The 26,525-nt window shown below is 40.6% G+C and overlaps 1 protein-coding gene across 3 annotated transcripts in view; it reads right to left on the bottom strand.

Moving 5' to 3' along the window:
- The window catches only part of CACNA1C (calcium voltage-gated channel subunit alpha1 C), a 458,270-nt gene that overhangs the window by 388,287 nt on the left and 43,458 nt on the right, over positions 1-26,525 (bottom strand). For all 3 annotated transcript variants that reach the window (XM_050984223.1, XM_018919792.3, XM_050984221.1), the window contains exon 2: positions 645-966. In XM_050984223.1, coding sequence (XP_050840180.1) covers positions 645-966 — 322 coding nt within the window. The remainder of the gene's footprint in view (positions 1-644; positions 967-26,525) is intronic.

The following is a 26,525-nucleotide window of genomic DNA, read 5'->3' as shown; positions in this document are numbered from 1 at the left end:
ATGGATTTCTTCCACCTGATGCATGGATTTCCACCCAATGCATGGATTTCCACCCAATGCATGGATTATAATCTGATGTATAGATTTCCACCCAATGCATGAAATTCCACCCAATGCACAAAATTCTACCCGATGCACGAAACTCCACCCGATGCACCACTGATTTCAACTCAATGCATGGATTTACACCTGGTGCACGGATTTCTACCAGGTGCACCACTGATTTCACCCCAATGCATGGATTTCAATCCAATGCATGAAATTCCACCCAATGCATGAAATTCCACCCAATGCACCACTAATTTCAACCCACTGCATGGATTTCCACCTGGTGCATGGATTTCCACCCGATGCACCACGGATTTCACCCCAATGCACGGGTTTCACCCCAATGCACGGGTTTCACCCCAATGCACGGGTTTCACCCCAATGCACGGGTTTCACCCCAATGCACTGATTTCACCCCAATGCATTGATTTCAACCCAATGCACTGATTTCAACCCAATGCACTGATTTCCACCTGGTGCATGAAATTCCAGCCAAGGCACCACTGATTTCAGCCCAATGCATGGATTTCCAGCCAGGGCATGGATCCCCCCCGCCATGCACAGGAGCTGCTGTGCACAGAGGCTGTGAAGGATATTTCCATTCGACGATGCTGATGCACGCCCTCCGGATGGGATTCTTCAGCGTGAGGCACAGCAGTGCCCGGGGAGGACGGGTGGCTGTGGTGGTGCCCTGCTTCTTCTGCTTGCCATACTGCTGCCGTTTCCTCTGCGTGGAGCTGGCCGTGGAGATGGTGGCGTTGCCAGCACTGCCCATCAGCTTGGCTTGCCTGGCAGCATCGATGGCAGCCTGCCAGGACAGAGCTGCCCCCGGCGTGGGGATGTGCTCTGGGGCAAGCCCTGCAGCTGCATTGGCATTCATGTTGGCATGAGCTGGACGGGGACTCCCATAGTTGGAACCTGCGGGGCAGGAAAAGAATTAAAAATAAAATAAAACAGAAATTTGTGAAGATGTTTTTTAAAACTGTGGAAGAGATAGCTAGTGGTTTTTTAAAACCTGCAGTGCAGGGAATTCAAATTCTTCATTGTAAAGTAATACTACTATGCAATCCTTTGTCTTGCAAGAGATTCCCAATGAGACTGATGGATGCTGAGCTGTTAGAAGTGCCTCAAATCAATGCAGCCTACAGACATTCAGAGAAAAGAAATCATCCTTTCTTTTTCACCCACATTTTTTTTTTGCAAGTTAGACTGTTTGCAAGTTCAAAAGGTGAGGGTAGTCCTCATCACCTTCTCACTCAGACATGCTATCTGGTACATGCAAAGGACCCAAATGAAACTGTCAAGTCCTATCACAAAAATCTTCATGCTTCCTGGAGATTACCTGAAGGTGAAATTTTGCCAATAAGCTTAATTCTCCATGCAAAAACCACATATATACAGGTCTAAGAAGAGCCTGAGCAGAAGGTAGAGTGAATCACAGTGAAGTAGAAACCAGCACACAAGGACACAGCTGGTGGCTTTCTAGCTCTGTATGTTCCTGTGCAGAGAGTTTAGCCCGACCACATGTTTAGAAATTGGAACTAATTCCATATCCTGATAAACTACTGAATCAATGGAGAAATTTATTTTAAAAGCACAAAATAATAAGAATGCTAACATTGCTAACATCTGGCAGTCCCAAGTTTTGCAGCTTCTCTAGCCAAAAGTGAGGAAGTATATGCATTTGCCCAATCCTAACAATGGAATATACACATCAGGTGACATGTGGCTCGTGTTGAGAAGGTCTTAGCAGCACAAAAAATAAAGTCACTTTTTCAAGCCAGTGCAGTTGTTTCAGTGTTTCAGTAAAGACAGCTAAGTCACCTGTTCCTCTTCAATGAGGCTTTTTCTGTAACCCAAATTAAAACCCTAATCACTTCAAGAGGAAAGAATTTTGAAATTTCAAAACAGATTTCTTTACTCTTTGGGCTATGCTTCAGTTGAGTTCTGCAAGAACTTGTGAAATATTAACTGAATTTTATCCCAGACACTTTACAGAAGAAAATGTAAGCCCTGTTTAAAAAGTGCAACACAGAATCAACACAAAGTCACAGCAGGAAACTCTGATTAGGAAGAATGCCCTGTTTAGGTATGTCCTGTATCACATTTAAGAAACTATTTAATTTGTTGTGGACTTGTGAGTTTGCTTGTGGCCCATAATTTGAGGCACAAGTAAAATGAGGACTGAGAGGTCTGCAGATCTTATTCCTCCACAACTCAGCTTCAAAATCCAGCCCACTCCTGAGGCTGCCCATTCCTGATTCAGGAAGAACCTGAATGGGGTTTCCACTGACATCTGAGCAGCAGAATGTGCTTCAGAAAGAGTGCACACACAGGGGCAGAGAGTGGAAACCCAGTCAAGGAGTTAGATCACCTATTTCAAAGCAAGCCCAAAGCCTCCTGTTGGCCATGTTCCACTTTAGATTAGTGTAGAAATATGGTATTAATAAATAGGACAGATGAACTCCTGCAGACTGTTAGACAAAGCTAAGGGAAGACCACTTGTGACACAGCTTCTTTTACAGTATCAGATGAAAGACATTTAAAACCAGGGAGTTAGAAATGAATTATTTCCATTCTTCTTGAATGGAAATAATTACTCAAGATGCATATTTCATAGCTGGATGTGCAGTGCCAATGTAGCACAGCACTGACTGCACTACAAATGAATGAAAGCAGGTGGAATAAATACAATTACATTGACACACAGAGTGCAACAGGATATGCCTCTACCTAGAAAGCATTCAAGATTTGTAAATTCATCTCACTGCATCACAAGGAAGGACATGACAGAGTCAGATGTTATTGTATGTCAGGCATTGCTGTAAGATTTCCAGGCTGTTACAGAGCAGGGAAACCCAGAGCTTGTCTCTGCTCACTGAAAAACCTCCCTGCTGCAAACCAGCCAAAGGAAGCTGATGAGTAATGTGACTGATATATGAAAGGGAAAGCTGAAAGAAACAAGAAATGGGAAATGGTTAATTCACATCCCTCGCATTTTGAAAATGAAGAAAAAGAGCTTTCAAAATCCTACAGGCTAAGCAGATTTCCTCGATGAAGCAGGCAATCAAGTGGCAGACAAACTTAGTTTTCCAAGGCTAAGCAAATTGTACACAGAACTACTCATGGGATACGTATTTATTTTCAGACTTGTTCCAGATGCAGTTTTTCTCTTAGCATCTCTTTGACCTCCCTCGCCTGAGGCATGCTGGAAAGGAAAAATAAATGGAAAATCACTCTAATTATTCTCCAACTCCAGCTTTTCTTTAATACTGACCCATTAGAGTGGAGAAGAAAGATGTGTGTTTTCCAGTAAAAGCAAACTTGCTGAGCCCTCTCCACAGTGTTCTTATCATGCTGACTAGACCATGTGCTCCTGTAAATAAACAGCTGCTGCTTCTTAATGAAGACTTTTTTGCAATTTGGGAACACGTCAAGTTCCATCATTATTACTTCTTATTAGTTAGGTTCCACATGAGGATCCAAGTCATGCATTTTGACTTTGATGTGCCAGCAAAGTTAAGGATCCAGCTTTTGGTGGTTTCATTGGTTTTGCTTCTGATATGATCAGCAGTCCCATAGCAAAGTGCTTTGTCTCAAATTAATTTCAAACGATGAGTCAGTAATGACAGATTCATATTAACAAATATTACAAATATTGATTACTGATAAGGATCTCTCTGTTTTATGAAGCTCTGAGGCTGCAGACAGGATCTGCAGTAAATGAGAAATGGCAAGGACAAAAGACTTGTTCTGGAGGTACTTTATAGAAAGTTTGAATAAAAGAGTGAAGCTCCCTCAGCTACATTCAAGAACTGAACAAATTTTCAAAGACAGCATAGCCAGAGTTTCAGGGAGAATGAAATTCCACCCCATAATCCAAATGCTTTGGGTTAATTCCCGAGAAGGAAGGAGAACACAGATCCTATGGAACTTGTGAGGCACCATGCTGAAATTTCACCTACAGCACTCATTTCTCCCCCACCACAAAACTTTGCTGCAACCTGAGAGCTGCAGTTACTGGATTTGGGGTTTTTTTTCTTTTTGCAGTGCAGGAGTGAAATACTCGACTCCATTTCCCTCCTACAAATAAAGTTTCACACTACCAAATAAGCCATTATTCAGCTGGATGCTGACCAGAACTAGGAAATGGAGATTGAGCCCCCACCCAAATGCAGTAGCTCACTAAGCAGTGTGATCCACAGCATCATCACCCTGCTAATCCCCACCACCCTTCAGCAACAATTTCTACTGTTGACTGTGTCCAGCTGGTGCACAAAATTCTGCCCTCTCAAGCCCTTCTGTGCTATGGATCATTAATTTAAGCATCTAAATATAATTAAACAGAAAAATCCATATATGTGAACAAGTTTGATTACAAAGTCTTTGGAAAAGACTTTCACTTCTGAAAAATAATGCAGATTTTTAGAACTAAAACAGATGCAGAAACAACAGAAACACAGGTCTCAAAAAACAGAGTTAAGTCACAAAAGTAGCAGGTAAGATTGCTCTACAACAGGAAATGAACCATGCTGCACAGAGTATCTGATACTGAAAGCTTACAACTAAATCACCAAAACTGTCATTACCAAAACCACTATTAAAATACTCAGTGATGACCATTTTAAGTGGTATTTGAATTCTAATACCATCTGTCATGCCACCTATTACTATATCCAAAAAGCATCATAAAAAAACCCAACTATGCAGTGACCATTTGAAACAAGACATGGCAAGTTAAGGACACAATGGAATCTCAGTTTCTGAGGGGCTTTGCTTTCCTCTAGTTAGCCATATATTTATTTTAGAAAAGATTTTGCTCAGATTAATTATTCAAATGAAAAATAGACCAATCCTGATGTGGAATGTCATTATTTTTTTCCCCCCAGATCCTAAAATTGCACACTTTGAAACTGCTGTGTTTTCCCCAAAGCAAAGGAGAGCTGGGTACAGTAAAAGATGAGATTGGTCAACTCTCTGTCTTCACTGCTCTCACAATGGAGGCAAAAAGGAAGTAGGAACCTGGTCACACTGCTAAGCTCATGTGTGAGACCAGTTCAAGCCCATGGGATAAATGTTATAAAATATTGAAGTGAGAAGTGTGAAAAATCAGAAGCACAAAGAACAACACCAATTAAAAAGTCAGTGTATGAGATCATCTGTTAATGAGGCAGAATGTGGAAAACATTGATCCATTAACCAATGGAAAATGAGAGCATTTGATATATGATTCCAAGAAGGATTAAGTATTACATGACATTTTCGCATCAATTTTTACTAAAAAAAAAAAAATCCATCAAGAGTTGATGACTAGTACAAATAAACCCCAAACCAGAAGAGGTATAGTTTCCAACTGTAAAAGGGAAACAAGTCATTGGATAATGTCCATGCTTTCAGCTACTTTGGTGGCTACTTTGCACCCTAGAGTGTCCTAGAATATTTAAAGCAATTTCTGAAGTAACCTCAAAGCTATTGGCTGCTGGCTTGAACTCGTGGAAGACAGGAGAGATCTCAGAGGACTCAGAAATCGTAAGAGGAATCCCCAGTTAAAAAAAAAAAAAAAAGTAAAAGGAGGGGAAATTTATATCCAGATGAACTTCAGTTTCCAAAAAATACCAAAAAAAAAACTGGAATAAGTAAAATAAACAAGCATCAGCAAGTACTTTCAGGACAAATAGAAAATGAGCAAGAGACATGGACCTGTCATGAACACATTTTACCAAAGAAAACCAGTTTCTTCCAGAACTGAGCAACAGAATTCACAGGCAAAGTGGAAGCAGTAGGTCCATGCCTCCTGATTTTATTAATAGTTCCATGAGGTCTTGTATGATAGCTTCAAAAGAATTCTAGGGACATACAAGCAAGAAAAAAGTTGGTATGTCATGAATATGAAACCAGTGGATGCCTGGGAGCAGTTAGCATTGCTGCACATCTAAACTGGAGGATGTGTCACAGGGAGGTACCCAAGAGCCTGCCCAGGATCTGATTCTGTTCCATGTTTTGATTCTGCTCAATTAATGATCTGGATGATTAAATGGTGAATAGTGTTATTAAACAAGCAGGTAACTGTGAGGTTGGGAGGTAAAGCAAACACACTGAAGGACAGGATCTGAATTTAAAATTAACTTCATGAATTGAAGAAAAAGTCTTTAAAACAGGATGGAGTTCAGCAGGGACAAATGCAAAGCATTTTAGCAAAATGAATCATCTGCCCAAATTATTTTCAGAAAAGCCTTGGGGGGTTGGTATTGGATCCCCAGGAGAAGTTGCTATTGCCATACAACAGAGCACAAGTTGATATTGTCACACTGCCTTCTTCCATTAAAATGCAGTCATAACCATGGAGTGCATGAACAGGGATAAAACCTGAAATGCAGTGGGTTTGCAGGTTTGGCTTCACCCAGCCCAGACAGACTGGCTCAGCTCAGGCTGCCCAAAGTGGGCAAGGAAACCAACCCAAAGCCTGGAAAACATGAGCCATGAGGCAAAGTCACAGGAATGGGAATGGCAGGACTCAGCCTGCTGCTCCTGGGGATGGGAGGCTGGCATGATAACAGCCTTGAAACATGTCTATACATGTAATACCTATATTTTAGACATATATGAATGTACTTCAAAGAACAGAAAGGTCACATCCATCACCAAACTCACAGGCAATAAGCAGTGGGTTTTGCAGTAAGAAAAACTCAGGCTGTACCTTCCACACTCTCAGGTCTGTCAGACCAGGTCAGAAAAAATCTCCATCTGCAATCACACACCCAAGGTGAGGTTTCTAGTCAGCAGTAGTTTCTTTTGTTCATTTAAAGCAAGTTTGACATGAAGAAAAGCCTGTGCACAGAAAGATGATGTATTTATTTCATCAATTGGTCCATCAAAAGGGACCCCTCTGAGTAAACCCTGCCTCACTCCAGCCTTTGGAGGATCAGCTACACCAGCACCTCCTAAGGCTCCTGTTTCTATCCCTGTGTTCATCACCCCATGCTGGGGGATGCTCAGGACCATCAACTTTCTTTGGTTTTAAAATCTCACTTTGCACATTTTAAAAGCCTAATAGTCTTTCTAAAGCCTAAATTTTTGCCAAATAGACTTCATACAGCCTAAATTTTAAAAGCCTAATAGACTAACCTTAGTATCTCAGGGCTACACCAGCCACACACAAAATTTAAAATCTTGACATTAAATAAACCCACTTATTTCTATGAGAAAGCAGGTTTTTCCAGGAATCTTTAGTAACTTTTCAGTTGCCATGCCTTGAACCTTACTGCAGTAAATGCAAGGCTGCACTCACCTAAAACTCTTTCTTTTAAGCATGATTTGGGTATTTTTTCCTTATTAGCCTTTTGAAAAATGTTGACAAGACATTAATTCTGATATCTAACAGCTAAAGTGATGCTAAGTGATTCTCCCCCCAAACAGAAGGTTTTTCTGAAGGCATTCTATAAGTACAGGTAAGAATTATAATGAAAGCTGGATTTCAACTTGAGCTAGGGATTTTTCTATAACAAAATTTATAATAGACACATATAATTTAAATATCACATCAGGCTAAGACTCAGTGTAGTTTTTAGCCCAGATAGAGTTAAGAATTTCTCCTGTAAATTGTTTGGGGGTTTCAGAACACACATGCACATAGAAAATACATTATTTAAGACAGATTGTTTGCCATAGTTGAGACTAAACATTTTTTTTTAAATCTTAATAAAAATATCATTTTCAAGAACCGTGCTTCACTCAGCTTGAGATCTTGGTTTTCCTTTATTTCCCTCCTCAAAAGCAAGGCATTTTTTTCTCCATGCCACTCACAGAAGATGCAAGGAGCTCCAAGCAATGTGAAAAAAAGTCCATTTCAATGAAGAGCACAAGTGCACAAGCTGCTCTCACTTCCAGTACCAAATGCCTTCAAGTTAAATATTTACTCCTGAAAATTAACTACTGACACTGTGTGGCAAATTATTGTCACTTTGCCAACACTGTTGAGGTTTTGAATTTTCTGAGAAAGGTTCCACAGTGGTAGAACAGGCAGCACAGTGGATTTCTGGCTCATGAATGAGGCACAAGACTACAAGCAACAATAATTCCCTAGGCAATATATTCCCTACTGAAATAAAGCATGGGACAGCTCTTCCTTAAAATCACCACCTAAACAGTTCTCTCTGTGCAAAAATGCCATATTTCAGAGGATGTTGCAAATAAAGTCATTCTTCCATATGCATAAATCTTGGATGTACAAAAGATCCAGACAGCAAGATATAAATTTTTAGGATTTCCCTTACTTTTCTGCTTGAAAATGCTGTGGTTTTCAAAGAGCACAGGTCAGGTGTTTGGGGTGGTTTGGGGTTTTTGAAGTTTTTTTTTCTTTGTGGCTTTTTGGTTTGTTTTGCTTTTTGGAGAGTGGGGAGAAAGGAAGGGGCACTGTTTGTTTTGCATCTTGGGTTTTTCTAGTAAAAGACACCATCTTTTACTTGTAGTAAAACCAAATTATATTCCTATTTACTGATAGATTTAGGGTTTAAAGCAACTCTGTTCTGCCCCCTTCACCAAAGAGGCATCTCCAACCTTGCCCAGGAGAATCTAGAAAGCTCCAAGTTTGAAAATTCTCTGCAGACACAAAGATCCATCTGGCCTGGGGGGATTCTCTTCTGTAACTGTGGACTCAAAAGGAACAGACTGGGAGGTTTGGGGTTTTTTAGAGAGGAGGAAGAGGGGGAAAAGCATGAATAATAGGACCAGGGGCAGGTGCCTGATGTGTTGGCAACTGATGAGAGGTAAACTCAGCTGATTCACAAATTCTATTAGGACATAACTCTATTAGGGTGAGGAGGTGTCAAGAGGGCAATTTCCTTCAAAATGCTTGCATATTTTTACATTTTATGACTTTCAAGCTACAAGAAAGCCCAAAGAAACTCACAAAGAATCCTTCTTGGGTTTCTTGAGATGAGTTTCTGGTGCCTCCAAAAATCAAGCCAGGGAACACCTTCCTTCAACCACAGCTCAGTGAATGGTTCATAAAACTCCAAAGCAGCAACAGAGGAGCAGAGCCAAACATCTCTTTGCTGAGAAGAGGATTTGTACTTGTCTGAGAGAACCCAGTCAGCCCCATGTTTGAAGGAACAGCTAGAGAGGGTATTTTTTACAGAAACCCACAGTTCTCCTGAGATAACACCATCTCCAGCAGAACACAGAGCTCAAGGGCAGGTAAATAAACCCCAAAGTTCCTCACCTTGAGGCAGCTGTAGATGCATCTCTCATGGTACATTGCTTTGATACATCATTTTAAAGTAGGACACCTATTTTTAGGGCACCTGTCAGCACAAAACCTTTGCAGTAGCATGCTCACACATCATGGTGAGCTGCTTGGAGGGACACCAGGCTTCCTGGGCAAACTCCAGGCACAGATCCTCAAACAGAGACACCAAGAGAGAGCTTTCTTGCTTAAATGCAATTTTTTTTCCTCTGCTTGTCTAAATTATCATTACCACCATTCCAGATCCTGGGTGCAAGCTCATTTTTGGTAAGATTTCCTAGACTTCAGTAAAGTTTCTCTGGAGATTAACTAACTCAAGAAATTGGATTCTTCTGACAAACCTGCCATCCTAACCGATTGTCATTTTCTCATTGGTGAATGATTACTCTTCCCTTAGTGAGTAATCTAAATATAACTTCCTTACAGAAATTAAGCTCTTACACCTCAAAAATAATCCTCACCACATTAGATGGTCTCCAGATTCCTTGTCTGAAAATGCAGAGTGGATAGAAACCAATACACAAACTTGTTATTGCCTCACCCTACCCAAACCATTTAAAAAAAGGGGTTTTGTCTAAACCCCCTCCAGAGTGAATGCAGGGGATCATTTCTTCCATCCTTAGGACAGATTTCTGAAACACAACTGAAAGCAGCTGCTCAAAGTGCCAATCTCTCTTACTGTACAGAAGTAATCTAAAACACAAGTTTAATTGCACAACAAATTTCACTGGATTAAATGAGATTAAATGGCTCCCATTTATTTGGGGGGAGCACATGCATGCCCATGTGCTTGTGCACAAGGCAGAGAGCAGTTCTGGAGCTGCTTTTGGCCCTAAGCATGTGACACCATTTGGAAAATATGTACAAGCATATGATATCTAAATAATTCAAAGCCTGCAATTTCAATAGTCTTCATCCTAGAAAAATCAATCACAGCCCTTCCACAACTCATAGTATACTCAGTCCAGAAATAGCAGTCTGTTCCCATTTACAGCAGATGATGGCTAAAAAGCACAAAGGGCTCTCTGTGCAGGTCTGTATCTGAGTTGCAGACAATAAAGGCACACACATAAACAAGAAACCTAACTTTTGCATCCAGAACTAGGTGGAGATCAGTCCTGACAGACAACAGACAGTGGCAATCCTGACAGGCTGAGGGCTTTTGCTTCCTCTTGCTGTTGATGGAGTCAGCCTTCAGCTGCACACACCCAGAAAGCAGCAGAGTCTGTGGGGAAGAGCCCAGCAAGTGCAGAGAAGCAGAGTGTAAAACTAAAATTCCTATAGCAGCCATAAGCCCTGGCTGCCAGCCCTCCCTCTCAGTGGCCATTCCCACAGCAGGAAGTCATTAATCTGCATTATGACACAAGAACTCTGATTAAAAGGGACCTCTGAAGGCCATCTGCTCCACAGCCTCCTCCTCTTTTAGCCCCCTCCTTCCAAGTGGTCAAATTTCATCAACCTCTTTGGCTCCCCAGCCAAACTTTGCAGCATTATTGGTATCTCTGAGCCTGTGCAGGGTGATGAGAACTCACCCAAATCAAAGATCCATTCAGGTAGTGGCCATACAATTTAAGAGAATATATAGATATATAATATATTTATATATGTATATACACACATATATATATATATATATACACATATATATATGCACATATATAAATACATCTCAATACATAATCTCTCATATATATATGAGAGATTATGTACTGAGATGTATTTATATATGTATATATGTGTATATATATATTTATATATATGTAAGAGAATATATGATATAGATATAATATATATAAGAATATATATTAAGAGAATATATATTCTCTTAAATATATATGCATATATGTAAATACATGTTTATATATAAAAATACACATATATAAACACATATATATAAAATATATATATTAAAATACACATATATATATAAATACACACACACATATATATATAAAAGATACATATATATAAATACATCTCAATACACAATCTCTCCAATTTCCAGAGGTACCTACTACATGATCCTCAGTGAAAACTAGACATTGGCACACACAAGCAAAACAGGCACTTAGAAACTACTTCTTGCTTTCCAGAAAGGCAAAAATTTATTTTGAGCTACATTTACCTAATTTTAGATCATGCATGCAATATCCTAATAAATTAAAGATGCACTCCCTTCTTGAAATGCAGGCAGGTTCAAAGGAAAAGGTATTTATAAGATGCTTCAGTGTCAAAACTGACTTTTATTTCAGCTATTAATCTTAGTGTTCTAAAAACCATATTTTTCTATTTTTAAAATCTGATTCTTTTTCTTCTCCTGCTGCTTGGAATTATACCAACAAAATATCACCAAAACCAATTGAAGAGGAAAGTTTTGAAACAAACTGTACAAAAAGTTCAATCAAATTCTAAGAATTAAGTAAGTAAAAATAGAAAATTTTGGTGTTTCTACTAATTTCAGTCACCTAATTAACATTATCTCATTTTTTAATAACTTTAGACGAAATAAAAGTATTCAAACAGGAGTGCTCTTTGTGACTTGGCACCATTAAGGTGTTTGAAAGAGATCATGCAAAGAAAGGCAAAATTTTAATTGAGGGAAGAATAAAAGCTTCTTCCATTCTCTCTTTCCTTTCATCCACAAAATCCTCTAGAGAATGCTGAATACACAACATGCTCTGCAAACCAAGGAAAAGGAAGTCCTTGTGAACCTCCCCTCAAACAAACCCACAGAAAATTACCAACCACATGAATGCCAACCATGCTATACAACAAAGGAAAACAGTGGCTTGGTTAATATTCAGGGTGATATTAAAAGATAACTTAAAAAAAAAGAAAATACCCAAAACCATTAATTTACTCAAACTAGACCTTTGTGGTCTAGAGGTATCACAGCATCAACAGATTTAGAGTCATATTTTTATAGCACTTTGCATGGAGGAAAAAATAATTTTACTGGGTTGTTTGGTACCTAAAGTAATATGTTCTATCTCCAGCATGCAGACTTTAATTTTTTTTTTAGCTCCTGGTGTCTTCTTGCTGCATGTTCCAAGTCTAAATATTAAGCATGTGTAATATACAGATGCAAAAATAAGCACTCTTGGCTTGCTCTGCTGGTTGTGAGCATTCCCAGCCTAATAAAGGCACTAATCAGAAGATTGCAACTGCAGCAAAGAGGGGAGCTGAGGGGGAGAGATAATCAGGGGTGGGGAGAATCAGCAGGAAACAATCTTTGCAAGCACCTGTATGAGGAAAACCAGCACCTGCTTTCCATCCCAGGCTGAACACTGTCACACATAACCCCAGAATAGTTCTTGAGTCACTGGGTGACTGCACAAAGAGAGTTAAACCTCTTCTCTGTGACCTTTTCTACAGTGGATGCAGACAAATGTTTGAGGCAGTCTTTGTAGATTCTTTCTAAAAATAAAAGCTCCTGTTTATAGAAGGGCAGGTCCATTGATCATGAGAGGATGTACAGAGAGCAGAGCAGAGGGGGCACGAGCAGATCCACACCAGGTTTGCAGAGCTCTTGCTGAGAGCCCAGGAGGCTCTGGGTCAGCACTGCCACTGGGAGAAGGCTCTGCCTGCTGCTCCAGCTCTGCCTTTGGAATTTGCAGATCTCACCAAAGATGGTGAAAGCTGAGGCTCTTGTGTTCCTTTCTTCCACACTTTGCAGGATCAGCATCACAAAAGAAGCAAGAAATTTCCTATAAACCACTCATCTGGTCAAGAGATTCCATGTTTCTACTGCTCATTAGAGAACAAAAAAAGAGGAAAACACAAAAACCCAAACCAACAAACTAACAAAAACATAAAAGGCCTCAAATCATCCAGCCTGTTTAAAAATTGCCATAAGTATTGTGCCCTCCCTGTTTGGAGGAAGGAGTTGTGTGCAGATTAACTCCTCTTCCACGACTGAGCAGCTTTGTCCTTGTTGGCTTTTTTCATTCTGGACAGAAGGAACCAACACATAGAAACAGCCCTGAACAATTTCCAACCTACATGCAAGCCTGAAAAGTCCAGGGAACTGAAAAAGAGAGCTATAAGAAATGTAGAGCAGGATAACATCTTCAATGAAAGGCTAAAAATAGCTGGAGCATCTAGTCTTATGTAAGAGAGAGTTATAAAAAATTGATCAGAATTAATGAGCACGAGCACGTGAAAGGTTTTTGACACACCTCATGACCCTTTCAACTTGATGGAATAACCCTTATTATATTGAATATTTGGCAGCTGTAACTAAGCAAAGTCAGATAAGGGGTACACTGGTAACAATGAAGAGCAACAACCAGGGGAAACTTAACTGGGAAATGTCAGGGGTCACTTCCTGACATTATTCCACTTTATCTCCCCAGGTCAGGTCTGCTGAATATTCTAACAACCCTTTTGGTGATCAAACAGCAGAATTCAGAAATTCCTGGGAGAGATTCTTCAGCCTGGCAGATGTCCTCAAAAATCTGTTACCCACAGAGAGCCCAAGGACAGCAGGAAACTCAAAGCTATCAGGATGATCTTTAAAGTGCACCAATTGGAAATGTCTCTGTACAAATGTGTCTTTTCCAACATGTGGAGGCCTGCAGTGGGATAAATGGAACATTTTCACATGTAGGCTGGGGATCCCCATTGTCCTTATTTCAAGTTATTTGCAGTACAATGGCTTAATCAGAAAAGTAGTGCTACAAAAAGAGTTGCATTATTTTAAGCAAATTACTCCCACTTAAATCCATACATTTCCTGAAACATTCTCTTGTTTTGAGTCATTGTATCATTACCAGGCACAGACAGTAAATGAGCATTCAAAAGCAAATGGTAAAAGGATGACAGAAAACATCAGAGACAACCCTATGCAAAATTAGAGAATAGCTTTTCAAAGAGGCAAAACATATGTTTGTGATTTCTTCAGAAAGATTAAACTGGAAGCCACTGATGGTAAATACTACATTTAAAGGTTGTTATTTAATTTAAAAATCCCTTTACTTCCTATTTTCAAAATTCAGATTTCACAGCTGAGTTCACTAAGTTCAATTATTTCACCAGCACCTCATGAGAAGGGCAGGCATTGCTTTCAGCTGCTCTATCCCAGTGCAGATGCTAATTTCTGCAAGGAGAATCTCTGGCTGGTGCTCTCCAGGAAGCTGAAATTGCTGCTTCACAAATCCTAGGTGCTGTGGCACAGCCTCTCTCCCAGGGCACAGCAGGATTTGGGTACTCCAGAGCTCGTGCAGAGGGCAGCACCACAGAGCCAGAGCTGTAAATCCTGGGCAAAGAGGCCCTAGAGAGATCCTGGGATACAGAACCACTTCATGTCCCTGCTTGTGGCAGTGAGAGGGAGAAATTTGAAAAGATGCACAATCTTTGAGGTGATAAAGTAGCACAGATATAAAGAAAGAGTGTGCTGCCCTTTATTTGTGATGATTTAAAATTTCTCTGCCAAGAGAGGTTCCCCTTTCCTTCTGATGCCACCAGAAGCATTGGTTCCCTGGCTGCATCCTGGGCTCTCCCTCTGGCTGAAAGCACAGATCCAGCACACTCCACCTGGAAATCCAGGCTCTGCCAGGCAGAAACCCATTTGCCAGCATGTCCAAGGTTCAACAAAGTCACCAAGTTCATAAAACCAAATGAACTTCACACCTCAGTTTATCTTCTCTTTGAGACCCTGCTAGAAAAGGAGATCTCACAACTCAAAAATGGCACTCCAAAACCACACAGACTGCATTTGTTGAGCCCACACAAACCAAAGGGTTACAGCAGAGAAGCCTCTCTGCATTGCTGTCACCCAGCTATTCCTCTTCCCTGGAGAATTTGGTACATTCCAGCCAGCTCAGGTACCCACACTAGCCAGGAAGCAAAGCCTGAACTGATGAGAGCACAATTCCTCTGACGCTGTGTCTTCTGCCACACTTGCCATCCTTCTCTGACACTCCCAAAACTCTCCTCTCTGACTCTGGAAAACCCATCTCCCTCCTGAAGCTGCCTGTTCTGCACTCACAAAGTTTCCCACTCCTAAACATAATCTTGGGAAAAATGAATTGTTCTCACAGCACAGGGGTTTAGCAGGGATATTCCTCAATAAGCCTCTTCCACGAATTTCCAACTGGGATTTTCCCCAAGTTGTGATTTTCCTTATCATGCTTTTCTTTGCCAAATTCTTTTGCTTACCAGCATGCATCCAGGCAGGATGTATACATTGAATGCATTTGCATTCACACAGGCCACCTGAAAGACAGGTGACTCAAAACTGAAATAGCCACAGAACTCCTGTCTTCCCACTATGGTTCTGTTGTTGACAACCAAAATTAGAAGCAACACACATGCACAAGGTAGAATTCAGTGCAGTAGTTCCAGCAATCTGAATCTGACATTTAGTCTAACTTAGTCACCAAAGCTTTAGTGACATAGTCAAGGCAGAGTTAAGCAGCTCCCAAAAAAGCAGCTTATGCCACCTGTTTCATATATCTATAATGTTCTTTGGCCATGGCTGCCTTCCTCTCCACTGACTACACACAGCTCTGAAGGATTAGCTCCAACTAGACAATTTAAACACCTACAGTGAGGTAAAATGAAATCTATGCCAAATGATCAGTTTTACTCTATGAACAATGACAATTCTTAGGGCATTTCTCTCTTATTTCATACTATTCTATTTCTTTCAAAATCTTTCATAACACAGCTAGATCCTTCCAATCACAGTCACTTTTTCATTCTGGTCCACTAAGCAAATTATGCTTCTGCCTATATATACACACAACTGTGTAGGCACAGTGCAACTGCAGACATCTCAAAGACATTCTAATGGTTCCCAAGAGTAGATTTTTTTTTCCCCAGCTATTTGGAAACAAAAAATAAAAATGCCTCACGATACACACACTGGAAAGATGGCAGATAAAAAGCAGAAATATCTGTGTATCTAGGTTTCTAGTCAAGCCCTGGAGGTGCCTAGTGGTAAGTATGTGTAGGTTTGGGAGGAAGGGAGAGGTTTAATTCCTCCTATCCAAGTGTGCTGTGTGCACACCCCACAGCACCATGTGCAGTCCCCAGAGAGAGACCAGACAACAGCCCCCTTTCCTATCACATTCCCATGTGATGACAGCTATATCTGCATTCAAGAGAAATAGACTTTGTCTCTGCAATTTACATCCAAGAGGGAAGCCACACACATTCTGATCATAAAGCATCTGGTCCAAATTTCACAAGGCTGTGCACTGACTCCCTGTAAACCTGTCTGGTCATTGGTTTCCCAAGAGATCAGCCCCATTCCATGGCTGTGACATCCTGACTGCAAAACTGATCATCACCAGGGAAAGATTGCACTGACAAAGAAGAGAATCCTCTTTACTTATTAATATACAGCACTCATTACTGAAATTAAGGCTGCTCAGAATAATTGGTGCTAGAGCTGCAGGCAGATGACTCAGCCTGGCCTGGGTAACCAAACAGGACATGGAAAACTACTGGCCATGAAATGAGGAATGACCAGGAGTGGCAACAAAGTGAGGAGGTGACAGGAACTTCAGGTGGCACTGTGAGAAATGGCCACATTGCACACACAGCTCAGAGGGACTTGTCAGAGAGGAATAAACTCCACACTTAGTTGAGGAAAGTACTGCAGTTCTACAGGGGAGTGTCCCAGGGACAGCAGTGCCCTGGTAACTGCGTTAGGAATGTGAAATAAGGCCAGCATTACTGAAAACCAGCACCAGAAACATCACATTTGGGTATGGAGGTGGAAAAGCTGGGTGCAGTTGGAAAAAGAAACAAAGCAGGGTGGGGTTGTTTATTCTGGAATGACCAGGGAGACACAAAAGCAGAGAAAAAGCAAGTCAGCAGAAGTGGAAAGAGATAAATCATGGCACAACACTTGTAGGGGGGCACCCATCAGGAGCCCTGCTCCTTGATCACCAGAGCTGGAGCAGGACAAAACACCCAGCCTGAGGTTCTAGTTGTACCACAAGACTCAGACTTGCTTGTGCACTCAGGAGGATCTGGGCAGGGTTTGTTCCCTCTGATTTACAGACACAGGGATAAAACCTCCCAGTACTGCTGTGTCTGTTCCAGGCTTGATGACAGCAGTAACTAAACACCATTTCATAACATGGATCTTATTAAAATTAAATAAGTTATTAATTTCTTTGCATGCACCTCCTAGGGTGCTATCTTCACTTAAGCACACACAACATAGCTGATGAAGAAAGAGAAAATTAATTTTCCAAGCCTATTGACCTGGCACATTGGGAAGATGAAGAGAGCTTTTAATAGTGGGAGATGTTCATATTACAGGGACCATGACCATGTAAATATATAAGAGAAGAAGTAAATAACTTCAGAGGACACATTTCTTTTTCAGTCTTCCAAAAGGAAAGAAATAGAGCTTTTATGGAGATATAAGACTTTCTCAAAGTCTCCATCCTAACACAAAACTAAATTAGAATACAGTCAGATCCTCTAAATTTCCATACTCCAGTCTTTACATTAATGTCCCAAACAGCACCTGACAGTCTGTCAGATCTTTTGTAGCTGCAGAATCAGGTTTAGGTACTTTCTACTGCTTTTATCAGAGCAACTACCTACATGAACTAGAGGTTTAAATCCAGGGCTTTCCATCTTCTGCAGTAATTCCATCTCTAAATAGTATTCTAAAATAGTATTCCACCACCACTTAGGGAGAGGAGTAATAAAATCCACCAATGTATTAAACCATCTGGCTGAGCTTACATCACATTCCTCTTGAAGTATCAAACACCACCAATACATGCTAAAAGAATAAATTTCCTTCCCTCTGATATTTGTAGAGCTGACTCCACACAGGGCTTTCCCATCCATATTTCTCATAGATAATCAGAAATTATTTCTGGCCCTACAGCATGCATACCAAAATCCTCAGGAACACTCAGTGCATTCTGGGCACTGATGTTCTCCATCAGAAACTGCCTTAAAGCACAACAGACAAAATCTCAAGAATGCACACCCCAAAACTAAAAGAAATTAGTGAAATAAGAGCAAATTCAAGGCAAAGATAACAGCAAAGCTCTCAATAAGATGCTAAGTACTGGGAAAATAAAGAACTACTGACCCATATGTACTTATTTAGATACAAGATTGCCTTGAAACAGCAGGATGTATGCTCCAGTCAAATGCATATCCCTCCACAGAAATACTCCAAGCTGTGTGAACCACACTGCAAATTAAAAGCACTTAAGGAGATGTCTAAGCATGATGTTTCATAGAAAGTAGCAGAAGTTGCATTCTCAGCATTAAAAACTTCCTGCAGTGTTTTGTTGAATTATTCATCCTGGGAGATGTGATCCTTTTTTAAGCACTTCACATTTGACCGTGTGCCATGATACATTCCCAGGGATTCTGCCAGGCACCTGTAAAGATCCATGCTCAGTTTTTCCAAAGTTTGATGTCTGAATTTTTTCAAATTTTATTTTAAAATTCTTTGGTTGTCTTTAAGAACTGCCAGTAGGAAGTCCCTCTTGTCATTTTTGACTGATTTCCTGGCATGCATAACATCTTTTATCACTGCATGCAAGCTGGGACACAATTTTTCATCTCTTATGATCTTTCTTGACACCCTTTGCCTTAAAGCAGAGAAAAGCCTTCAAGTCATGTTCATCTTAGTCTTTCACTCTGCTTTTATTTCTGACTTTTGCCATAATGGCTGAAAAGACAAGAGAGACTCAGAGTTACTCTATTCCAGTCATCATTTGCCATTGCAAATCCAATTCACTGCAATCCATTTCAAATCCAAAATTTAAATGGAACTATTTACTTCTTGGTCATAATGTGAACTCAAAAAACTAAATTAAGTATTATTTTTTTCAGTAAATACCCTCAAGAATGTGTTCATTTCTGATTTAAGCAATAAGCTTAGTTACACTGAGAAAATTGGAAACAATTCTCAAAGAAAACTGGAGAATTGAATTTTTTTTGAGAACTCAGCAGTGTGTGCTGCTACCTGCAGGATCAGCTCATCCCAAACACCTGCTAACAAACATTTCACACTCAGAATTTGTGCAACTGAGCCAAAGCCAGTGAGAATCAGCCTAGCAAGGTACTGGAGCTCTATGGCTAAAGCCATTCACTGATTTATGATTCAACTTTTGATGCTGCTGGCAGTAAACATAACCAATGCCTGCAAATCTCAGGCTTTTCACTTAAAATTTTCACTTATGTGAAACTGATGTAAAAGACTTCATGCAATCCACTCCTAGCTATTGCTCCTGGATACAGTCACACTAAAGTTCCATTAAACCCACAATTAAACCTGATCACTTTCAATTTTCACCCCATAAATGCCTGTTACTTCTCTCTAAAGGCACCCATTTGAATTTAAATTACACCTGAAAACACTCTGTGCATCTATGCAATTTATAATAGGCTATAATAACAGGCAATATACAATTTATAAAAGCAATAATAGGCAATTTCATTATCATATGTGAGTTTCAGCACACAGGTGAAGCTTTCCTCCCTGCACGAGTCTATTTGTTCACAACCCCACAGAGTGATGAATACTGTGGATTTCCTCTGTCCTTAATGGCCCTTGGGTCTATGCAACTTCATTTGCTGACTTTGCTGTCAATATGTTAAATTCACCCCCAGGAAACCAGACCCCTTCATACTTAATTCAAAGGTCTCATATTTACATGTAGGGTCTGCATGGAAAATGCTCTTTTGTGAACTAAGTGGAAGCTACAAGATGGAAAACTCAGGAAAGTTTGGCATTACAGAGCAGTCTCAGCTTTCAGCTCCCTGATATTTGTCACTCTGCATCAGAAATAAAGTTCAACACAAATCCTCTCTGCAGTGTATTTAGGTGCAATAATTCATTTTCCTCTCTGTCTTCAACACACATCAACTTAAATCCCTGGATTCACACAGATTACATTTGCTTCTCACACAGGTCCTTGCTGCATTCCTGGAGCTGAAATTCAGGAACTCTGCTAATAACAGCTGTATCCCACAAATTGCACTTTCAAAATCATCATTTTTGCCAGTAGTACCTGAAACTGAATATAGCTGCTACCTAAGAGTTGAGCTGAGTTACAAGCAAAGACACAAAAGTATTCTTTTTGTCTGTATAAAAGATTATATCATTCTTCTATCACTTTTTGTCAGAAGAAATCATAAAAAGTGATATCTGATGCAACAATAATGTATATTAAATTTCAAAAATTACATCTTAAATTTAAAAACTGAGGCATCTTAAGAAGTCTTGCATCCAGCCAGCCATAGTGGAGAATGGGAGCCTTTTTTTGTCCCTTGGAATAAAGAATCTGAAATCTGATCACTAACATGACTTTGTTCCTACAATGCCTTTAGGAAGAAATGTTGAGTTAATTACTCAATTCGAGCATATTTACTTTGTAATTATAATGTCATGTTCAGTCATATTTAATTGTTTTTTCCAAAACACCCCAAGGCAACCATACACAGAGTGGGTTAAAAACCTGAATATTTTAGTTAAATAACAATGCCACTTAGAGAAGGATATTTTAAATATATCACAGAGTATTCTATAAGGTTGGGTGGTTCTCAGACAATATTTTCCTTGCAGCAATTAACTCTTTAAGGTTTATGTACAAAATTCAAAAATAGTTACTGTGCAGTCAGATTTCTTTTTATTACTGTCTCTGGTTTGAAAACCACTAAGTTTCCAGTCACCCTTAATAATTATTTTAATCTTCTGTCTTTTATTAAAGAAGCACATTTTCCCTCCCTCCTAAATGTGTTGAGTTTCTTGGTGCCCAGGTGAGACTTGTGGATTTATTTTATTTCTTGACAGATGCCAGGTTAAATAACTTTTTTTCCCCCATGAACAACGCTTTAACTGGTACTCTGCTAATTTCTCCCAGCTGTTGAAGGACATTCAACATGCTGGTGTTTTTTTTCATGGATTCTGAATATTTTGCCTGCTGAGACAGCCACTGAAATTTAGAATTTTCTAAGTGGGACTGAAAAAAATACAGACACATAGAGGAAAAAAAGGAAAATTGCAGAAGTCCTCTACAAACACCATTTTAGCATTCCTGTACAAGCTTCTAACACCCCAGAGATTCCCAAAAAAAGCTAGCTATTCCAAAACTGGAGTGATGTACTGAGGCAAAAGCCCCTCAGATTGCCTCTCTGTCTAATAAAACACTTTTCTGTGTTCTGATAAAACACAGCAAAGTGGCAGCAGCTCAGCTCCTGGGTGACATTGGGAAATGAGCTCTCCATCTTCAAGAACACAGACTGAAATTTACAGAGCAGACACCAGAACAACGTGTGAGTTTGTTTGTTTGTTATGAAGGTAATTAAATTAAAGGCTGCAGTGAGTTTGGGTAAGCTCCATCCTCCAAGACATTCAGGATTTGCCTGGGCATGGCCCTGAACCCTTTTTAATTAAACCTGTTTGCAGTGGGGTGTTGAGCAGCCCAGCAGCTCCCTCCCATCACATAGGACCGTTTTGTTTAATCCTCACTTCCCAGAAATGCAATTTTTGCACTGAAACCTGAGCCAGGCAGAGCAGCAGCTCCCAGAACTGTGGTTTTGGGAAGGATGCCTGGGAAGGTGACAGAGTGAGCAGCCCACCTTCAAAGCCATCAGCAGCCACTTCTCCTCAACCTCATCTCCTCCTGAGGATGAACTGTGCTAATCATCTCTCAGTTCTAGATTGCAATAACTCAACCTTGCTGTCTGGACAGCTGCCAATTTGACCAAAAAAGACAAAATGTGATTCCATCAAATCTTCTGTCACCTTCTACAACACATATATCAACCTTTTCTCTTTTTCCTCTTTTTGCCCTCCCACATCTCTCATGGACCAGCAACGGCACCTGGTCCAAACCACACAATCTTTAATGTTGTGTTTGGGTTTGTGGAGGAAATTCAGCCAGGTCTTTTGTTCTGGAAATGTCTATACATGGTACAGAGACACCTGTGACTCTTCCAGCTGGAACAGGCCTAGCCTGAAACAATCCCAAGTTCTTAAAGAAGTTTATTCCACTCTCATGATTATGCCTTATCCACAGAAACTGACAGAAATTCTTCCATTCCTTTCAGAAAAGAGTTTATATGTATTATCAACTGCACCCTGATGTATTTCACAACAACCCTGCAATAGCAACAGTTGCCTCCATGATCATAAAACCTCAGTACTGGATATCAGGCATCCCAGCAGGACCCTTCCACCACCTGAACCCACACCTGCTCTCTGCCAGGAACACCACGATGCCACCACTGCCCTCAAGACTGATTGGCACTTCCTCCCTTCATTAGAAAAAATAGAAGAGAAGACTGAGAAAAAGAAAGTTTGACATAGCATAAATGCACAGTGATGCTTGTGCTCCAATAAAACAGAAAGTTTCTTAAAATGATTTTTTTTTTTTTGGTTTTTTACCTTTCATTGGTAATATTACTAAGAAGAAAGGCCAATTTTATGTTAGGTTATAGAGGAACTATCAGAAAAAGGAAGAGTGTTCAGTGGCCACCCACCAACATGTCTGAACTCTTAATGGCATTTTCTCTTTTTAAAATTAATGATGTTGAAATCTAGTAATAAACATTTTAATGAATACTCTTGCTCTCAAATTCCTATCATCCCCACTATCTAAATAAAAGCAGATAAATGATTGACAAAAAATGTACTGGGTTTGTACACAGACTTAAAAAAAGATAGGGAATTGAACCATTTAATAACATTATGTTTTGTAAAGCATATATCTGCCACTAGTAAAAGCTTTCTTTGGTGTTGATCTGATTTGTTGTGTTCAATAATTTAAGAGAGACTTTTACTGCACACAGTCACATCTGTTATGCTGGTTGATGGTCAATAAATTTAGAGAACACTTGCTCAGAGGAGCTCTTTTATTTGCTGTTGCTGAACTTGAATGACTCTGTTCCTTTCATTATTTCCCAGAAAGGGTTAAACAAGACACTTCCCAGCAAGCTGATGGCCACAATGACAATTCACTCACTCAAGAAGTAAATGTGACTGCAATTCAGGTAAACCCTTCTTTAACCATGGATGTAGAATCATTTCCCACAAAACTGAAAGAAAGAAAGCCAAAACCGAGTACATATGGCAGCACTGCAGTTAGAGAACATGTTCTCTGAAGTGTTTTGAGGAAACAAAACAAAAAGATGAGGACAAAGAATTCAAAGTAAATATCTCAGTGGGATAAATTGATTCCACGTGGCAAGGCTGTGTCAAGTCTGTTATAGTGAATTACCCAGATGTCACCCCAAAAACACATTAGAGAGCAATAGAGAAACAGAAAACAACAGAGAGCAAGAGAGGGTTCGCAAAGGTGCCTTGGCTGCAGAGAGCACAGGTAAGTGCTCAGGACAGCAGGGCAAACTTCAGGAAGATCCAGCCAGCAGGAACACTGATGATGACCTAACCAAAACTGGTCTCTGTAACTGAAGATAATTTCAAAGAAAACCTTTTAAAAGCATATACTTTAAATTCCATGCCTTTTGCAGGACACTTAAATACTCCTTTTAAGGATAGGAAATGCTTGAAAGCACTTAAATACCTTTCTGAAGGCCCTACTGGCAATTTTCACAAATAAATGCAGTGCACTGTGTTGTGCAGAATGTCCAAGTACTGTTACTTAACACTATGTTAAACATTCTTCTATTACACTGCTATTTCATATTATATTGAATTAAATGCTTTACACCAATCAAAAGTTCCAAGTACTTTGAGGCAGAAGATAATACCTCATAAATACAAGTGTTTCTTGTTAAATCAGGGCAGGTTGGAATTCTAGTGCTGGATCTTCAAACAGTGATTCAGACTCCTTTTCTCCAAAAATCCTGAAGATAGGCTGTTTCAGACCACACAGAGGTATTCTTTATGCCCCATGACTAATGCCTACTCTGACCAAACCTTACAGCAAAGCAAGAGCACAAGGGCAAATACCCAAAAATGATGACTAAGTTTGCTAATATGGTCACTTTGTCACCATGGAAAGAGCACGGCTTCTCCTACATGTGAAAGCATTGCCCCAAAATGAACAGGAAATAAAATTGATATTCTGAAAATAGAGCAGAAAATTAAAGCAAACATCCAATAAATTCTAGTGCCTGTAGCCAATGGTTTTGTTTTGTAGCACAGCATGAGACAGATTTCAACTCTTCAGCTGAAATCAGCTGTGAAGTGTACACAATCATCTCTATTTATACCTGCAAAGTTAAGAGGAATATTTGTGGGTTTGACCCTCATTTCAGGTCAGAAAATGCATCAGGGACTATGCTGGTGACTTGACCCTCTCGCTATCAATAGGCTTCCGAGAAATAAAGGGTATACTAATTAGTTCTTAATTTAACAGATCCAGGAGATACAAGGACTAGGAGAAGAGTGTCTTACAGGGAAACATTTCAAGAACAGGGTATGTGCAAGTTAGGAAAGGAGGTTGCAAGAAGACCTAATTATGGTTGACAAATACCTGAGGGGGTTCTCTTTCTACAAGCAGCAGGTAGAAATCTGTTCAAAATATGCAATAAGGACAAAGCCCAAAGGCATTATCTGAAATTGAAGGCAGGGTAGTTCAGACACGGCAGCAGAAATGGCTTTTCACTCGGAGGATCATTACTGCACGGAATAAATGACCTACCGGGGGCTCTTCAATCCTAATGAATTTTATTCCGGGATAGGCACCGATGTCTCTCCGAGCGGAGAGCAGGGCTGGCCGCAGCATCCCGGGCAGCGCCGCCGGGCTGCGCAGCCCTGCAGTGCCACCTTCCGGGAGAGGCACCGGGACCTCGCTGCCCTCCCCTCCCCGGGGCTGACAACCACGGCAAAACCCTTGGGGAGCCTTGGGCTCCTTCCCTGCCGCACCTGCCCAGCGCAGATGGCAGCGAGCGGAGAATTTGATGCGAGTCCGAGCAGCGCCGGCCACCCCGAGCGGCCACCGCGGGGCCAGGCGGGCTCTCCCCGCTCCCTCCCTCCCTCGAGGGGCTGCAACACGTGGGTTTGCAAACCCATTTTCTACCTCATTTCAAGAGAGCAAGTTTCCAACAGTGTTAAGAGGGAACGCGCTAAAGATGCCCGTCTAGGATTCCACCCAGTCCCACGTGTGCATTCGATGTGATGTAGTTAGTTTTGGAAGCTTTTGCTGGCGCTTCTTGGGTGGGGTTTTGTCCTTTTCTAGACAAACATAAGCTGTATCAATGAATAATTACTATAAAAAAATACTCCATTGTGTAGCAAAAAAATGGACATTGTGTCTCAGCATCAACAAATAATACACTATTTACTTGCCTTTGTGAAATAGGAGGCTGCAATGAAAGCACAGCAGGCTTAGCATCCAAAAAACAAGGAAATTCTTACTTTAAGGCCAAAGATTTTCAGGATACCTAGTCACATCCAGAAGTGTAAAACAAGTATTATTACAAACCTGCCCAAACTGGTAGTTAAGAAGCCAACAAAGCCCTTTCATACACAATTCCTCTCCCCACAGCCCTCACAATGTCACTAATGGCCTCTCTACGCTTTATTTATTTATTTACCTCGAGTGAGCCCTGTTGGAGCAGCTCCCCTGCTGCCCAGGTAGCTGAGTGTGAGCTCAGGTGGGCTGTCAAGGGGCTGGCTGATATCAGACCTGATATCAGGCAGCAGCTGCTAGCAGAGGCCTGCTCACATCAGTCACACCTCAAGAACAGACATCAAAATTTTCACCACCAAGAACCTGGAACATTCACCTTGCTGCCAGCAACTGTGCAGGATACAAGAGGAAGAACTGATCTAAATCAGTCTTGCATGTCAGAAGCAAGGAGCAGACCAGGATCCCAGACCTGGCTTCATCTTCTACTCCCCTCCTACCACTGCCTTGGAACCGGCAATCTGTGGCTGCTTTAATGGCTCCATTCCACCTTGTGATTGGTTTGCTCCCATCTCCTCACCACCAGGTTTTCTTGACTACTGATCAATTTAACCTTTGCAGGTGCTGTTTGCATAAAATAGAGATTGTAAATAAATGGCAACCTGAGCACTAGCAGGGAACAGAACTCTCTTCCACCTGGTTGATTTTCTGTTTGCTTTAGAAGTTGCTCTTTCACCTGGGAGTAATGACAATCCGCATCAAGAGACAGATGCAAAACTGTTCCTCCAATTATATAATCACTGCAGCTGATAAGGAGGGAGCTGGATTTAGGTTGCCATAGCGTTGGCATATTGCTATGGAGGCTGAGCTCTTCATCCACTTTATCAGCGCTGGACCAGGAAGAGCAGCCCAATTATGCC

Source organism: Serinus canaria, chromosome 1A (assembly GCF_022539315.1).
Source record: "Serinus canaria isolate serCan28SL12 chromosome 1A, serCan2020, whole genome shotgun sequence".
NCBI classification, from domain to species: domain Eukaryota; kingdom Metazoa; phylum Chordata; class Aves; order Passeriformes; family Fringillidae; genus Serinus; species Serinus canaria.
Note: the sequence above shows the minus strand (reverse complement) of the source record. Positions and strands in the feature narration are given on the sequence as shown.